The 13,651-nt window shown below is 35.4% G+C and overlaps 2 protein-coding genes across 2 annotated transcripts; both read left to right on the top strand.

Annotated features, from left to right (window-relative positions):
• Positions 1 to 6,429: 6,429 nt before the first annotated feature.
• Positions 6,430 to 10,531, top strand: LOC130614514 (uncharacterized). Its single transcript, XM_057435942.1, has 6 exons — positions 6,430 to 6,587; positions 7,011 to 7,069; positions 8,342 to 8,437; positions 8,950 to 8,998; positions 9,925 to 10,019; positions 10,303 to 10,531. The coding sequence occupies exons 1-6, from the start codon at positions 6,503 to 6,505 to the stop codon at positions 10,429 to 10,431; spliced, it is 513 nt and encodes a 170-aa protein (XP_057291925.1). The 5' UTR covers positions 6,430 to 6,502; the 3' UTR covers positions 10,432 to 10,531.
• Positions 10,532 to 10,673: 142 nt separating this feature from the next.
• LOC130614513 (transcription factor Sox-18A-like) lies at positions 10,674 to 13,272 on the top strand. The gene has a single exon (XM_057435941.1). It carries the CDS (start codon positions 11,881 to 11,883, stop codon positions 12,991 to 12,993), a length of 1,113 nt encoding a protein of 370 aa, XP_057291924.1. The 5' UTR covers positions 10,674 to 11,880; the 3' UTR covers positions 12,994 to 13,272.
• Positions 13,273 to 13,651: the final 379 nt, after the last annotated feature.

The following is a 13,651-nucleotide window of genomic DNA, read 5'->3' as shown; positions in this document are numbered from 1 at the left end:
CCCTAGAAAATTTCAGGGAAACCCTGGGAAAAAATTTTTTTTTTCCAATTAAGGGAGAAGTTGGAATTTTTTAGTCAGCTTTACCACCTTTTTACGCCCTAAATCTGTTTAAATCTAACTGATCCTTAAAATTCTTAAATGGGTTTTAATTTTACCTATTGATGATCCGCAGCTCTAATGTTTTGGTTATGGCAAGTTATGCACTGTTTTCAACAAATACCGTAATTCCTCTTTTTAGCCCCCTCTCTTTACTTAGCCCCCTCTCTTTACGTTCTAATAAGTGCATCTTCCAATTTTCTGTGACCAGTTCTAGACGTCCCAGAAGGTGAGCGGTGCATGGAAGACGTAGAACTTCTTCTGTTAGATGAAGATGATGATGAAACAGATGAAGTTAACATATGTATTAATTTGAAAAATAGATATTGTGTTTAAAATTCTATTAATTATTTAGCCTACAAGAGTCATTTGGTGACGAAATTCCGGACAACATCAATATTACTATTGATGAAAACTTTGATTTTGAGGCAATCAGAAATGGGAAGGGCTTAAAAATGGCCCATCTCAACATTAATGGTCTGTCATCCAAACTAGACTATGTTAAACTTCTGCTACATCAAACAAAACTTGATGTATTCTCCATCTGTGAAACCAAAATTGATGACATCATCACTGACAATGACGTTAAAATTGATGGCTATGTTTGTTATAGGAATGATCGGAATAGACGAGGTGGGGGTGTTCTAATTTTTGTTAATGAAAATTTGGATAGCCACCTTTTGAAACACCTTTACTTCGAAAATGTTGAATCACTATGGGTGAAAGTGTGCCTGAAAAAAACTAAACCTATTTACGTGTGTGGGGTTTACAGGCCACCTGGAGGTAGTGATTTGCAGAGTACCGAAAACCTGTGTACTCATTTTAAACAGTGTTTTAACAAGCTCTCAAAAGAAAAAGAAGTGTTTATCTTGGGAGATTTTAACTGTAACATGCTTTCAAAATATGCTCTTTCCTCCAAAATAAAGGAATTATGCTCCACTCTTTTCCTAAAACAACATATTATGGAGCCAACTCGTGTTACTGAAAATAGTAGCACTCTTATAGACTTGATACTTTCTAACAGTTCTTGTATTTCTAAAACTGGTGTCATGGATTTAGGCATCAGTGATCACAATTTAGTTTATGTGATCAGAAAATTCAAAAGGCCAAAATTTGAACCTAAAACATGCAAGGTTCGTAGCTACAAGAACTTCAGTAAAGAGGCTTTTCTGAAGGACCTCAGGAATTTAGACTGGTCATATTTTAATAATTATGATGACCTTGATGAAGCATGTGAGAAACTGAATAAAAATGTTAAAACAGTGGCTGACAAACATGCCCCTTTCAAAACACATAGATTTTCTGGCCGTGTTGAGGCATGGGTCACTGATGAATTAATAATAGCCATCAAAGAAAGAGACTTCTTGAAACGGAAAGCATCAAAAACAAAATCCATCATAGACTGGGAAGCTTTCAAACAAAAAAGGAACCAGGTAATAGGTCTCAAAAATCGACTTAAAAACGAGTACTATAATGACGTTTTGCAGGACTTTCAAAAACGGCCAAAACAACTTTGGAAAACCCTAAAAAAACTGGTTCCTGATAAGTCAGGCAATACTACCTCGATAAAACGAGTAGTCCAAAACGATGGTACAGAAACTTCTCACCCAAAAGAAATTTCCAACACATTCAATTCATTTTTTGTCAGTGTTGGTGCCAAACTAGCCTCTAAATTTTCTTCTGACACTACTAATGTTAATCCACCTGTTAGCGGACACGACTTTCGGTGGGCTCGTATTGAGACCAAAAGTGTCGAAAAAATAATTAGTTCACTAAAACTTAATAAAGCTACAGGCTTGGACGGAATTGGTTCACGACTGCTAAAAGCAGGTTCGTCAGTTTTAAGTATTTATTTATCAATTCTTTTCAACAAATCTTTATTTACTTGTTATGTACCTAAATGTTGGAAGACTAAAAGGGTCTCGCCTATTTTTAAAAGTGGCAATAAAACAGATCCTACTAATTATCGGCCTATCTCCATTTTGCCAATTCCTATGAAAATTTTTGAAAAGTTAGTGCATGAGCAAATGTCTCATTTTATTTCTGAGCACAACTTCCTGAATGACAGACAGTCCGGATTTCGAAAACTCTTTTCCACAGAAACTGCAGTAGTCGATGTCTCTGATTTTATTCTTACTGAGCTCGACCAACATAACTTTGTTTGTGCTATGCTCATTGACCTTAAAAAAGCTTTTGACACTGTTGATCATAAAATTTTGTTAAAAAAACTATGGTGTTTTGGCATCAGAGATGCTGCCTTTGACTGGTTCGAGTCCTACTTAACGGGCCGAATGCAGCTGACTCTTGTAAACGACACAGGATCAGATCTGCTTCATGAAGACGCTTTTGGGGTGCCGCAGGGATCTGTGTTGGGGCCCCTGCTCTTTCTTTTGTATATTGATGACTTAAAATCTGTCATCAATTCAAACTACCACCATCTATATGCAGATGATACAATAATTATTTCGTCTCATAAATACTTGGATACCCTTGTCTCCCAGGTCGAGTTAGAACTTTCGCAAGTCGACCTCTGGCTGAATAATAACAAAATGACTATTAATACGGACAAAACTGAAACAATCTTTTTCGGCAACCACAGCCAGTTAAAAAAAGTTGAGAACAAACTATCAACTATATGGGTATTCCTTTGAAGAGGAGCGAAAAAGTTAAATATCTTGGGGTAACATTTGATCAAAAAATACAATGGGAAAAGCACATTAATGACATAAATAGAAAAATACTAATTAAATATTCTAAAATTAGAACCATTGCATCCTGTTTAACACCTCACACAAAAAACCTTTTAATTAATGCACTTGTCATGCCATATTTCAACTACTGCTCCTCGGCATGGGCTTGTGCCACCCAAGGTAGATTGGGAAAACTTGAAAAACGATTAAAATGTGTCCGTACCTTTCTTGGGAAAGAGAGGGAATATTCAATGAATAATTTACTCATCAAAAACGATGCCATATTAGTTTTCAAAGCCATGAATCACATTGCTCCTGATTACATGCGCTCAAAATTCCTTTTGACAAAAAACTGTCATAATCATCAAACAAGAGGAGCTTCAAAAAACAGGTTCACACTTCCCTTGGTCAACACGGAATTTGGCAAAAAAGCCTTCCCATTTAAAGCTGAAAAAGTGTGGAATAATCTTCCAGACCAAGTGTACTGTGATGGAAGTCTGCTTTCGTTTAAGACTTCCATCTCTAATGTATTTGGCAAATTCTAATGGAGATCACTTTTAAACTTTTTAATTTTTGTTTTTTATTCTTTTTCTTTTCAATTTTCACAGATTATAAATGTTACTATGTTTGATTGAGCTGAGGCAGTCTAAGGTTTATCATTTTTTGTTTCTTTTTTGTCCTAGTGGGCCCCAGTGGAAACAATCCACTAACTATAGGTTTTTGTGATTTTCTGGGCTAGCCACTTTAAATATTTATTATTATTATTATTATTAGCCCCCTCCCTTTATATATTGCCTTCTATTATTTGCTCAGGGAGAAAAGGTACCAAACCATGTCAGCTTCAGGAAAAAAATGCCTTCAAAACGACCAAAAACCTAGGGAAACTCGGGAATTTACTTTGTCAGCCTTTGTCTGAACCCTGAATAACTAAGAAGGCATAATTTGGTTTTCTTTAACTGAAAGATCTGTTCATATCTCCTTTAATAACACTTCTTTTAAGTTTTTTCAGGTATGGTGTTACGTGAAACACTTTAGCTATACGATCATTATTAGTTTTAAGTTTTTCTATCTCTTGAGGGAAGATTTATTCTCGCATGCGTTTTTATTTTGATAATTATGGTATTTTAATGATGTATAGAAAGTGGATAATGTTAATTTTACCTGAAGATATAACTCTGTAACGAAAAGATTCGTAGAGAATAAAATATTTTTATTATATACGTGTTATGTAATATTAGTTGCTTTTGGCTGTTGAGAAATAAGACGTATAGTGTTGCTGCGGATTCCACTTTTGCTCGGACGTGTGTTGTTCGTCAAAGTTGCTGTAATATGTGCAAACGGTGTACTCCAGAGTATCGAATAAACAGGACATTGTGAAATGTGTTGGGTGTCAAATAAACAGGACGTTGGAAAATGTGTTGAGTGTCGAATAACAGGGCGTTGGGAAATGTGTTGAGTGTCAAATAACAGGGGGTTGAAAGAGGTGTTGAGTGTCAAATAGCGGGGCGTTAGGAAATGCGTTTAAAAATAATAATTACGGGAAGGGTGGGGGGGGGAGGGGGAGTTGGTGGAAAATGGATTCATGAAAAAGTCCTGTCCGTTGCTTTATTCTTTCAAATGAAGCCGCTGCAAAGCAACATTGTTCTTAATTCTTTTCTTCAGACCATTTGGATTCGTACACTACTGTTTCAATTTGATTACAAGCAAATGAGTTGAATGCTTACTTTTTATTTCAATAAAATAATAACCAGGAAAGGGAGTCGACTATTCTGAAATCTAGAGTAACTACCTAATGATGATGTGGGGTAGAGATAATTGCGGGGTAGAGAAAAATTGGTATCTTATAGTTCTGCCACCTTTATTTTCATTGTACTGTACTATACGTCATAAAATACGCAGCAATTTGCCCAGCAGCGTAGTCCCATGACGACAATCAACCTTTAGCATAGAGCATGTGAGCAAACCTAAGATAACTGGACTGCAGTGATTCCACTTAAAGGTAATGTGCTATTTGAAATCATACAATAGCGTAATAATAATTTGATGTCACATCACTCTACACAAACGTCCCCAAAGACACATTAAACATCATTCGGTAAAAAGACGAAGATTCCAGTACCGGATTTTCTGCGTTTGGTCGAACTTTTTCTAACCAAAACATGATATCTGTTTAATAAGAACTTCTACACTCAAACAGACGGAGTAGCCATGGGAGGCCCTGCATCATCAGTAGTCACAGAAATACGAGACAATAGCGACAGACGTCCAAAGGTTTAGAAAAGATTTGTTGACGACGTATTCGCCATAATCAAAAGATCTCATCTAGAAGAGTTCCATGAACACATCAACGGCCTACATCGACAAATCAAATTCACTGTTGAGCTTGAACGCGATGGAAGTATCGCTTTCCTGGACACTTTGGTCAAACGCAAGAATGGTTCCATTTCAGTTTCAGTGTATCGTAAACCAACACACACTGACCAGTACCTTAACTTCGAATCAAACCATCAGAAATCTTGCAAAGAAAGTGTCATATCTTCATTACTGAATCGTGCCAACAGCGTAGTCAGTGACAAACAGGAGAGGAAAGAAGAAATTCGACGTGTAAGAAATGCATTAATCGCAAATGAATACAGTCATAAAGTCATCACGCAAGTAGAAAGTAAAATGAAGAGAAGATGCAACGGAGACAACAAGGAAACATCAGAGGTTTTCATCGCATCAGCATTACTACCCTTTGTACCAGGTACTAGCGAGATCCTTCGTCGAGTTTTAAGGCAACACAAGATCAAATGCATTCTTAACTCTAAAGACACCCTAAGAAGCACTTTGTCTAAACCAAAAGACAAAGTAAACCTGGAAGAACAAAGCGATGTTGTTTACGAAATCTCGTGTAAAGATTGTGATGCAGTGTATATAGGCGAAACAAAAAGAAAGTTTAAGCAACGAGTACAAGAACATATGCGCGCAGTGAGAAACGGAGATGTGAAGAAAAATGAAATTGCGGACCAGAGCTGGAGCAGAAGTCATCAGTTTAATTGGGATGAGAAGAAAATCATTAACAGAGAATCCAGAACAACGGCCAGGAAGATTAAAGAAACCATCAACAGTGTAGAACGTAACAAACACATAAGAGATTTGGTTACCAGCCCTACAGAAGAAGTAGTTAATTAACTGTAATCATCAGCTCGTTTCTGATTGGTTAATTTTTATGAATTTCGATCCTCTGCAATTATATAAATACATGCTCAACATCATTTTACTTTGCCCGATGATGGGAGAAGGATCTCCCGAAACGTCGCCTACTAAACTATCATGTTCAAGAAATGATAAACTTTCCACAGTAATATGAATACTGAACAGACAAACCAAAATAATATCTTTAATAATACAATATGATTCTTCGTAACATTTCAGAACTATATTTCTTTCTTACTTACAGCAAGTTTTACTTGAGATTTATTTTAAAATTTTAACTTATTAAATAAATTTTACGGGATGTTTATGTATTTTTTTTTGGTCTTGCAAGAAAAATCATGTATGTAATGGGAACCGAATAAATAAATAAATTTTTATCCCGCTCAAAGGTGACATTTTCATGCGGAACTAGAGAACAAAGAGGATTGATTTTGTTTTTAAAGATCATCTTACAACTGTTTTGTTTTATGTTTTATAAATAAAAATTTTTAATGATAATTTTATATGTTTGAAAGAAAATGCCGCGAAACGTCGAAGTAAAAGCTAGATTGGATGATTTGGAATCATTTAAAAAGTTAGCGGAAAGTATCAGTGATACAAAAGGTTTGTTGCGTCTTTTGACGTTGTTTTATATATGATTGCAGAGACAAGACTGCGTTCTATTTTTCTTAAAGTCATTTGTTGAAACAACTACTAAATTGATTGATTTGTTTTCAAAAGTGATGGGGGTCGGTTTTCTATGACATATGATATGGTATAAAATACAACCCTTATAGAATTACTGAGCCAAATGTCGATTTTTTAATATTTTTATTATTTTGTTAATATTATCATTTTTCTCCCAAATCTTAATAACGTTTTAGCTAATCTGATGATGTTAAATACTGAAATTTTTTTATGGCATGTCTTCCTTAGTCAATATATCGCCCCTTCACTTTTAAAAGCAAGTCATCTGCGCTTAACCACACACAGTCGGCTACTTTAATTTGTAATTTCTTTTCTTTTCTCATACCGATTTGTTTTTAGCGGAAATCATACATCAACATGATACCTTCTTTAAAACAGATGGCGAATATCGTTTGAAGGTATGTATTTCCGTAGTTATGAGGACTTTCTTTCCGTTCTGCGGGAAATCTTGAAGTGGATAACAACCTTTAATCGTAGAAAACATTCTCGTAAAAGCATAGCAGTTACTTTAGGCGAAATTTTAGCTCGTCATGCGACCCAATATTTAGCTTCACAGTAAACATAGATTTTTATTTTTGTTCGTGCTCAACCTCGTCCCCAGGACTTGTTAAGCTTTATATATTTAGACGGCCTGAAAAAGGCTGAGGATGAGGTTGGTTTGCGCTGTAATAATTGAGTGCATTGTTTAAATTGTTTCGTTGTTTTGGGTTTGACGACTTATTGTTATAAAGAAATAGTTTTAGCTTAAAGTGCGAAATCATGTGACGCCAGAGTGATCAAAAAGTGTTTTATCTCCGCTGAGCTCTTTTTTACTCACTTCACTTAAGTTGTTTTTACTCGCCTCATTTAAGTTGCTTTTTAGTTGCCAGTGAGTTGTTTTTATAGTTTTCGTGACAACTGTGAAAGCCTTTAAATACATTAAAAAAAACCTTTCTCTCTACAAAATAATAGCCAGATAATTTAGCAACAGGACATAAAAGATTCAGTTTTTACTGCTGTGTAGTGAGTTAACTCGCCATTCTACTTGCTCATTGATAACAAAAATATTCTCTCTGTGAAACAAGACACCCTTGTCATCTCTTTGAAGAGATTACTCCACTTGGCTGTGTCTCAAGCTACACGATACTTTCTTTGTATAATACACTAAACTTTTAGCCGTTTCTTTTTCGTTATTTTTAATCTTAAAACATTTGTTACTCTTAGTTATCTAATTGTAGGGGGGGAGGGGGGGGGGAGGGGGTGGGGGGCTGGTGTTATAAGTTTCTATAATTGGACATTTTTCCCATTCATGTTCTAATATCGTATTATAATGATGTTTTCACCTTTAATTTTAACTTTCAAAGTCTTCAACAAATCATTTGTCGTTGTTGCATACTGGGAAAATCGCCATCCGCTCGTCGAATAAATCACTCCACTTCTCACCCCTGATCCCTCCTTGAATGGACACTTTTCTTCAATGACTCGTCTTCTTAAATATGCGCCCCTTTCGAATAAGCGTTCTCTCAAAAACGCACCACTTTTGAAGGATAAAATATTTAATAAGTGCCTGGGCCCAGAGATATTGTCCTACTCTTAAAATGTATGGAAATCAAGCTTAATGGTAGCGTAGTTATCAATTAACAAGATCTTCTTTTTATATCAATTGCCAGTTTTAAAAAATATCGTTCTAGCTTCGTAAACAGTCTGGACAAAATCGCTTGATCAGTTACAAACGCTCCGACAAAGAAGGACCTAAACTATCACAATATGCACACTACTGGACTGACGTGAGTTTTTTTAATTCTATGTTAACTTGTGTGGCCGCGTATCCAACTATTGAGGTTGGCCACGCATCAGACTATTGAATTTGGTTGTGTATCAAACTATTGAGTTTGGCCACGTATCAAGTTATTGAGTTTGGCCACGTATCAAACTATTGAGTTTGGCCACGTATCAAACTATTGAGTTCAAGCCAGGACAAGTTTATCCTACAGCTCGTACCGAATGGATTGATTTAATTATTCAAAATGTTGCTTAGTAATTTTGCATTATTTTATAATATTTTGTTATTTACAGTTGGTTGTCTGTTGTAGACCTTAAAATGTTTGAGAAACGATCATTTCTGTTTTTTGAGCGCTTCCCAGTGATACAGAGAGAGGACCTCTTTTTCCTTACGCTTGTAATTTTTTTTATAATTTTGATCTGAAAACCATCACGATATTGCGAACAACGAAAACATTAAAACGTCGAAACTCGCGCAAATTTGGGTAATATCATAATGTGTTTTTTCTTTTAACAGAATCCGGACAGTTTGAGAGAAGTTTTAAGTCAAGCGTACAGTCTTAGAGGTATTCCATTTACTTCCGATGACGTCACAAGTAAAATCAACCCTGTTCCCAGGATTGATTTTTTTCTTAACAATATCACGCATATCGGAAATTAGAAAGAAGCTCCGGGGACGAAATTAGACCAAAAGTTGTAAAGTTGTGAATTCAAAAAGCTTTAGCGAAGTAATTGGCCCACTTAATCCCTCAGGGCCTTTCTACTTCTTTGATCCTTTGACACGGTCTTGATTGATCTTCAACCAGTAAATATATGTTGTTTAAGTATCACCTTATCAAAAGCCTAGAATAGCCCTGGAGACGAGGTTGTGGCCAACAAAAAAGTTAGCTAAACGTAACTCATTTTAAGTAAATAAGAAGACAGGGATTGAGCAATATTTTTCTGTTGCGAATTTTCTAAGTACATGTTAGCTAAAAACGTCTGTTATATTATCAAAGACAGCGAAAAATAATTTTTAGCCCAAAAAAAGAATTTTATTTATGAGCCTCTGATTTTACTGAAAAATAAGAACTGCTTAAGTCTTAGGAAATAGTTTTCACAACTTAGAAAAACCTGATCATAAGCTAACGTTTGCTTGTGGTCGGGGTTTTTTTTTCTTTGCCTAATTGTTCATGTTTTCTCTGCCTTAATTGTTCATGAACACAATTATAAAGCTCCATTAGCAACAAACATAAAATTCATAGAAATTTCGAGGAAAGAAAAGGTATAAATAAGAACAAAATAATGAAGAGTGAGTTCTGAAGTTGTGTTCTTACTATAAAAAACAAAATAATGAAGAGTGAGTTCTGAAGTTGTGTTCTTACTATAAAAAACAAAATAAGAACATCTTGTCTCAGATTAGATTTTACTGTTTCTTGTAAAAAATGTGTAGTCCTGATTGCATGTCTGCTGCATACCTCTGTGCAACGGTAGTTTGTTAACTCTTTTTTAGGCACAGTAGAAAAGAAACGTACTTTATATATGTCTGGTCAAACGAGGATACATGTAGATGAAGTAAAAGATCTTGGTCATTTTATGGAACTCGAGGTAATACCGTTAAGGTATCAAGTGTCAAGAAGAGAGGAAATCCGTCTTTATTTATTTTTGTTTGACTAACACCAAACTTTTCCTTTTTGCGGTAAAAATGTATGTTACGATCTACTTCTGGTATGATCGTTCGCTTTCGTGCTTGAAGTAAAAAATTGTATTGTCAATATTTGAGTTAATATTTGATTAGGAAATGTGTTTTTAATGACCATTGTACTTTTAGTTTCCACCTACATCCACTACACACATGTCTGGCGTTGTATAATAAACCTACTCGTTATAGGTGTGTTTAAGGGACGATCAATCTTTAGAAGAAGGAGAACTAATTGGGAAGAATTTGATGCAACAACTTCACGTAAAACAATCGAATCTCGTATGTGGCGCATATATAGACTTCCTTGAGAAGAATTAGTAATTTTTTTACTCATCACGAAAACATGGCAGTCTTTCCTATTGTTATTTTTATAAAAACAAGTTACGTCATCAACTTTAACATCCGAACAAAGTTTTCATTTTTTTAGTTCTTATTTTCGCACGTCCTGTTCTCATGTTGATGTTTATAAACGAACCAATTATCAGTAGAAAAACAAATTATGCTCATGTGAAAAAATAGTCCTAACTCATAGCGAAATTTGCGCAAATATCTTGTTTGCGCGAAATTTTTCTGCAAGAATTTAAAGCCTGCGGGAAATAATTTTATTAAAAATTATAACACAATTTGCAATTTTTTCTTAAATAACCATTTTCAAGTGGTTAAAAGTTTGCGCGCAAAAAAAGCATGTTTTTTTTTAATAAGGTGCTTATGCGTTGAAACCATATATTAGTTGTTTAAAAAAGATTTTGCAAGTTATTTTTCATTTCAGTTATTTTCCTATAAGAAACTTAAAACTGTACAGATAGTTCCACTTGTGGTGCGCAAAAACGAAACACGCAAAATCAGCATACGCGTATTAACCATCAACGCGAATTTCACCGTGCGTGCGGTAGACGAAAAAATACCCATCCGGATAACTAACGTACATCTGCTACGATCGAGTGCTTATCAAAAAGAAATATGGCGCTTTTTACAGTTGAAACATGTGTAAAGAACTGACGTCAAATAAGAAAACAAACATCTCGTGAAGTGGAAAAACTTTTTATAATTATTTCTATTTTTGAGTCGTTTATTCTCACATCGTATAAGCTTGTAATGATGAAATGTTGACATGTTATTTGTCTGAAAGTCATTCTTCTCCATAAACATTCTTGTGTGTATAAGCCATGGCAAAAATAAACAAATCATATTTGGTTCATCATTATTTTAATAACGGTATTGACAGTACAGTATAATGTGCCAACTTTGGTAGAGCTTCCTATGTTTATTACCATATAAAAGCGCGATTCAAAAGTTGACAAACGTAAATTTTTTGCGCGCGTGTATTAAGAATAGGTTGACTAACTCAAGAACGTGTAATTTAGTTCACATATTAGTAAGTATTAAAGTGGAAAATCTGTTGAGTAGTTATTGCACTTTAAAAATGTCGGTCTCACAAAAGCATCTAGTTGGCGAAACAATGTCAATAATGTTGTTAAAAGCTGACTTAACCCTCGTCAGGAATAAATGAAAATCACAACACAATAGCGTGTTAAAAGCTTCCCTTTGTTCTCTTCTTGTGTCAATAGAAAGGAGACAAACTGTTCTTCTAGCGTTCGGCAGTTGATCTTTCGTGTTTACTTTACGGTAATGTACTTGGCGAGCGTAATGTAAAAATAAATTCTTCTGCATTGCATGCTGGGATTAAATCGACTGAAATAAAACGCAACTAGCTATATTTAGAATCTCATTTTTGATTGGACATCATAAGTACGAGTCATATCGAAAATGGCAGGAAACTTCTCCGAAGTATTACACTACTATCCAGCTTCATATGGACTTAATCACCCCAACACATCTGGTGCAGCGAGTCAATATTTATGCGAAATGGAAGATGAAGATGATGTAAAAAGGCCGATGAATTCGTTTTTGTTGTGGGCAAAAATTATGAGGAGGAAATACGCAAGTGAAAATCCTCATTTGCATAATGCTGAAATCAGTAAGTTGCTTGGAAAGACTTGGAATTCAATGAGCACGTTCGACAAACGTCCGTATGTCGAACGAGCTGAGAAGCTAAGAGTCGTCCACATGCGTACATATCCGAATTATAGATACGCTCCAAAGAAAAGAAGAGATAAAAAATGTCACCGAACTATCTCACCAGAAGTGGCTGCTGCACTACACAGTTCATTTTTTGATGTGAAAAATATACTATCTGGACAGTTAAGCCAAGCGCATCCTTTTGCAGGCGATTTGAAAAGCTTTGGTTATTTGAGAAACGCTTGTGAAAATACAAAGAATCCCGACGACGCAGTTTATCCGTTCAATGAACAAGAGGAGACCGAAAAAGAGTGCACACAAGCCACTCAATACTTCATGAAAAAAGATTTGCGGAGAAACTCAACCAACAAAACACTGGAAAGCGCTATGACGTCACAACATATTTACCAAGGAAAAACAGAACAGCGAAAAAACATTGAGCGTATGACCTTCCATTATTATCCAGTCTCGAATAGTCACGAATCAGTTGATTTTTATAAAACAATCGAGACAAATTTTCAGACAACACCACCAAATGAGCAGGACGCTCCTTTACCGCAGAACTTTAGGTTTTTAGAAGACGAGTTAGCCATGCTGACCAACATGAATAGTAACGACTCAAATACGAACACTCTAGAAGCATTTTCAGAAGACGCAATAGAACTTCAGTACTCTCCACCATTGTGTGCTAAAGACGATTATTCAAAGCATACTTTGGACGAAGAGCTTCCTGAATTTCTTCAACAATTAATTGACAGTCCTCTTCATTTGTCATGTGACGAAGCGAGGGATACATCAACGTTATGGGCAGATATAGCGGACGTCATAGGTAGTGGAGATGAATCAGTAACATGCTCATAGCACTTAATAAATTTTTTTTGAACGGAATATTTTTTTATCAATAAACTTACTGACAATGCATAACTTTTTCCTTCCACTAATTAAAAATTGTTAGCGTTATGATTGGTTGTACACTATCACACTCCAATGAATAGCCTCTAATGGTTAAAAGCCCATGGTTTAATTCTCCTAAGATTACAATGATAAATTGTTTTCGAATAGTTACAGGACCATCATCGTTATCAGGGTGCCATTAAGTTTATCCAAAGCAAAATTTTTTGAGAACACTGGAAAAATCTTTTTAGAACATTTATTAAAGAGGTTGCGTTTTGAGGCAATCCAGGGGGGGTGTTAAAATCCCAGAATATACCCCTGCTGCGTGTCAGCTCCAAGCAAGGGTGGTTTGTCATGTAAGGGTAAATTATTAACTTGCCTGGTATTTAAAGTCATTTAATACATTTAATTAATTCACTTTCAGCTTCAGAAGTACAGAGATAAGGATCCTTAAAAAATAAGTGACGTGTCATTTTACTGATGAAAGGAACCAAAAGAGATTTTTCCTCGAATTATCCATGTTTTGTTATATTCCACCCCAAACCCCCCTCCTAATTATTGCTTTCAATACCTTTTCCAACCCCTGATTACCTAACCTCACCCCCACCCCCTGATTTTTTTTATC

Source organism: Hydractinia symbiolongicarpus, chromosome 11 (genome assembly GCF_029227915.1).
Source record: "Hydractinia symbiolongicarpus strain clone_291-10 chromosome 11, HSymV2.1, whole genome shotgun sequence".
Classification (NCBI taxonomy): domain Eukaryota; kingdom Metazoa; phylum Cnidaria; class Hydrozoa; order Anthoathecata; family Hydractiniidae; genus Hydractinia; species Hydractinia symbiolongicarpus.
The sequence above is the reverse complement of the archived record's forward strand: the minus strand, read 5'-3'. Positions and strand labels throughout refer to the sequence as shown.

What these genes read in the sequence shown, in the direction of transcription:
- LOC130614514 (XM_057435942.1), top strand. Translation starts at nt 6,503, where the DNA reads ATGCCGCGAAACGTCGAAGTAAAAGCTAGATTGGATGATTTGGAATCA. An exon ending in ATGCACACTACTGGACTGAC is followed by an intron (nt 8,438 to 8,949) that starts GTGAGTTTTTTT and finishes TTCTTTTAACAG; the next exon opens with AATCCGGACAGTTTGAGAGA. An exon ending in TCAAGCGTACAGTCTTAGAG is followed by an intron (nt 8,999 to 9,924) that starts GTATTCCATTTA and finishes ACTCTTTTTTAG; the next exon opens with GCACAGTAGAAAAGAAACGT.
- LOC130614513 (XM_057435941.1), top strand. Translation starts at nt 11,881, where the DNA reads ATGGCAGGAAACTTCTCCGAAGTATTACACTACTATCCAGCTTCATAT.